At 45.0% G+C, this 3,662-nt stretch overlaps 1 protein-coding gene across 1 annotated transcript; it reads right to left on the bottom strand.

Annotated features, from left to right (window-relative positions):
• Window positions 1-231: 231 nt before the first annotated feature.
• Window positions 232-1,693, bottom strand: Gcnt3 (glucosaminyl (N-acetyl) transferase 3, mucin type). Its single transcript, XM_051197882.1, has one exon. It carries the CDS (start codon window positions 1,603-1,605, stop codon window positions 292-294), a length of 1,314 nt encoding a protein of 437 aa, XP_051053839.1. The 5' UTR covers window positions 1,606-1,693; the 3' UTR covers window positions 232-291.
• Window positions 1,694-3,662: the final 1,969 nt, after the last annotated feature.

Here is a 3,662-nt window from a genome sequence, read left to right on the forward strand (position 1 = left end):
AAGCCTAGAGTCCCTGGCCACGTGATCCTCCCTTATTCTCCCAAATAGCTGTAGTTGTGGTTCTGGCTCTGTGAGGAAGCCAAAGGGGCTCTTGGGGGAGAGAACTGAAGAGTAGCCACAGTCACCAGCAGCAGCTCACAGGGCACAGAGATCTACTTACCCATGCTCCCATAGCACTCCCTGTCATCCTAGGGGACACATGGAGTCCAGAGCCCCAGGTGCCCACCCCACATTGCCCCAGTAAGGCCTGGCATTGTCCTGCCATCAGGTAGCAAATCGTCTTGCAGTATGTCACAGTTCTGTCCCGTAGATGGCTTTGTGACGTAAATACTCTTCTAAACACTGAAGAACGTTATCATCCACCTTTGGGTCAAATTTGTTGGCCAAGAGATGATGGTTCTGAAGTATCCAGTGCAGATCCCCAGACCCATAAATACAGACAGCCCGCTGGTGGGTGCCTGAGCAAGGTGTGTAAGGAGCCCCATTCTCGATGTCTCCCTCGTGGCTCTGCCACTTAGTTAGCCTTGCAATAGATCTCATGTCTGAGAGGTCAAATTTGGGGTGCAAGGGAGCTGATCCAGGCATCCATGAGGCACGCTGGAGGGTGGCCCAAAGGTGCTCATCAGGACTATAGGTGTCTTTTACCCATTCAATTAGTTGTTGGGCTTTGGAGTTGTTTAACACATGTTCAATGAAGTCTCGAGAAGCCACCATGTAGGCATTCCCAGTGAACATGGTTATGTTATTAGGTGGAGGAGTCTTCCTCTTGCTGGTTATGTGCAATGTATCTTTCACCTCATAGTGATATTTCCAACGGAACGTTTTATGTGCCGGTGGTACCTCTGACTCCATACTGTTCTGCCCATTCAATAGCTTGAGGGCCTGGACCATCTCAGCATTGGTCTTGATGGGAAAGTCTGTCCCACAGGTGTTCAGTAGGTATTTCCATGGCACGGAGCTCTGGAGCAAGTCTTCCATACAGTTCAGGTCAGCCTGCACCCTGGACCAGGAAGCATAAACCACTGACACCAGCTTACTAGCTATGAAGACATTTGGGAAGCATGATACAATGGCCCTGACTGCCTGCTTGAAGGTTTCTGGGGACTTCTGGTCCACATGGACACAGTATATGTTCTGAGGGGCATACACAGCTCGCAGCAGCCTTTCAAAGTTCTCGATCTTCTCATGAACCACCATGGAATATGCAATGGGGAAGTCGGCCTCTCCTTTGCTCAGTGAGAACTGTATGAACTTCCTTTTGGTCTTGAATTGCTCACAGTCTGCTGTCATGCTAAGGTAGTCGGCCTCTGTGAAGGGCTGCCGCTTCTTCTTAATCTCCAGGTTGTTCAGCAGAGCCTGGATCACTGCTTTGTGCTCCCCTCGAGTGACCCCAGAACAGTTGATGGACCTCTTTGCTGGCAGCTTCAGGTTCTTGTACAGGAAATCCCTGCAGTGCTGGCTTTGAAATTCATTTGAGTCCAGGTCTAAGACACTGAAGTCACACTTCAGTCTGAGGGACAGTTTTAGGGCGATGACAGCCAGCAGCATGTAGCAGCCCACGGTCCACACATGATAGCGCCAACAGACCTTCCTCCACAAAATCATCTTGGCAGGTGAGGAGCATTCAGCAGCCTTGCCCAGCGGAGGAGGTGGGTGGGCTCGCTGAACAGGACAAAGAAATTCTGATTAAAAATTAACTAAACATGTTCCCAGGAATGTCAAGTCCAACTCCAAACTGGTGGCAGAAGAGATTGCTTCCCTGGAGAAATAACTTAGTAAAGAGGAACCCATCTGCCAGGCTTGCTGAGGGATACTCAAGACAGCCCTAACAGCCACTGGCCAGACTGCCACAGGGACCGCCCCACCCTTACCTCTGTGGAGAGGGAAGCACGGAACTGGTCTGTCTTGGTTAAAGGTGCAATTAGCTGGAGGAAGTCCCCACCCTTCATCCTTGCCGTTCTTCCCACCCCTTGAAGCACTAGACAGAAATTTTATCTGGGGTTTAGCATTTCTAGGTCTGGAAACAAAACTACATGAAGTTGACTCTATCATCAGTTCTAGAATCAAGTCCCTTTAAAAGGAAACACTTCCTTGCTTCTATTTGTTAATCTCTGTATTAAGACTTCTCTCCCCACAGTATGCACTACTCAGATCTTGTATCTGGCTAACCTTTCAATTTAAAATGTCCTTAAAGCAATAGTAAATAGCTGGACATGGTAGTGCACACCTTTAAATCCTAGTACTCAGGAGGCTGAGGCAGACAGATTTCTGAGTTTGAGGCCAACCTATCTACATAGTGAGTGTCAGGCCAGCCTGGGCTATCTAGAGAGACCCTATCTCAAAATACAAAAAAAAAAAAAAAAAAAAAAAAAGGAAAAAGAAATAAAAAGCAACTCAATAGTATTCAAAAATTAATAGCAGTCAGTCAAATACTGTATTTACTTTAAAATGTCTCTCCACAAAAGTGAGTATGATCTTGTGCACAGAGCACTTACATTGTTTATGAACTAAGATTATTTCTTTACACTGTCCCACGTAATAATCACAGCCAACTAGTTATCACTAGAGTCGTTTTACAGAAAAAAAAAAAAAACAAAACAGAAGTTGAGTGATTTATCAAATATCATGCATTAGAAGACTAAAGATTTCCCTCTACTCTGCCTTCCTGAGTCTTTATATATATGAGCCTATTGACTATTACACAAACAACACCTACCCTTCAAATACAACACAAGGTATTGAATACCACCAAAGAAAACCAGACTTACAAGGGAAAAAAAAAATCTCAAAAAAAAAAAAAAATTAAAAGTATAACACATCCTTCCAACAGGTTCTTTTCCTCTGGTCCATCCCTTTGTGAACATAGATTGTATCCTCTTTAGTAATAACTTTTGGGAGTAAGATATAAGAAGAGGGAAAATGAAGGAAACTGACCTGCCTAGTTTCTTGGCTGCTTCAGGGAGCTTTCTCCAATGGTGTGAGTCTGTGGAGTGAAGCCTAGTTTGGTTCTATGTAGATAAAAATTAACTCTACAGTCCTTGCCTTCCTACCTTTCAGAATAGATTTGCTGATGTCCACAAGGAGGCCAAAGAGCACACCCATGCTCCTCTTAAACTATGCAACCCAGGCTCCTCTTAACCCTCTGCAGAAGAGAGAGCAGCAGGTGGCTCTGTCACTCACCTTTTGACTTCCTGTTCTCAGAAAAGGGAGTGAATTTAGGTAAACCATTCAGGACTATATTCTCAAGCACGAGTCATTCTTGGAGGTGAGGTGAAGAAGGCAGGGGAAAACTCTGACTGCATCTGAGAAAGCAAGAAAGTATTTCAACTGCAAGAGCCCAGTTTCCACTTATGCTCCCCCTGCCCCGACACTATTCACCCGTGCTTGTGTAAGCACACTAGGATGTTTTTTCTTCTTCTCCACACACACACACACACACACACACACACACACACACACACACACACAAGTTTATACTTGAAAGCAAGTACTACTGAGTCAAGAGGAAGAAATAAAAAGATACATATTAAAAAAAGAAAGCAAATTGCCTGTTTTCAAGTGATAGGACCCCGCATATTCAAATCTTGAAATGCCACCCGAAGACTTAGATCTCGTAAATACCCTCAGCAAAGGAGGAAGATACAAAAATCCACAAATCAGTG

Source organism: Phodopus roborovskii, unplaced genomic scaffold, assembly GCF_943737965.1.
Source record: "Phodopus roborovskii unplaced genomic scaffold, PHOROB, whole genome shotgun sequence".
NCBI classification, from domain to species: Eukaryota; Metazoa; Chordata; class Mammalia; order Rodentia; family Cricetidae; genus Phodopus; species Phodopus roborovskii.

Excerpts from the sequence above, each read along its gene's own strand:
- Gcnt3 (XM_051197882.1), bottom strand. The coding sequence starts at position 1,605 with ATGATTTTGTGGAGGAAGGTCTGTTGGCGCTATCATGTGTGGACCGTG.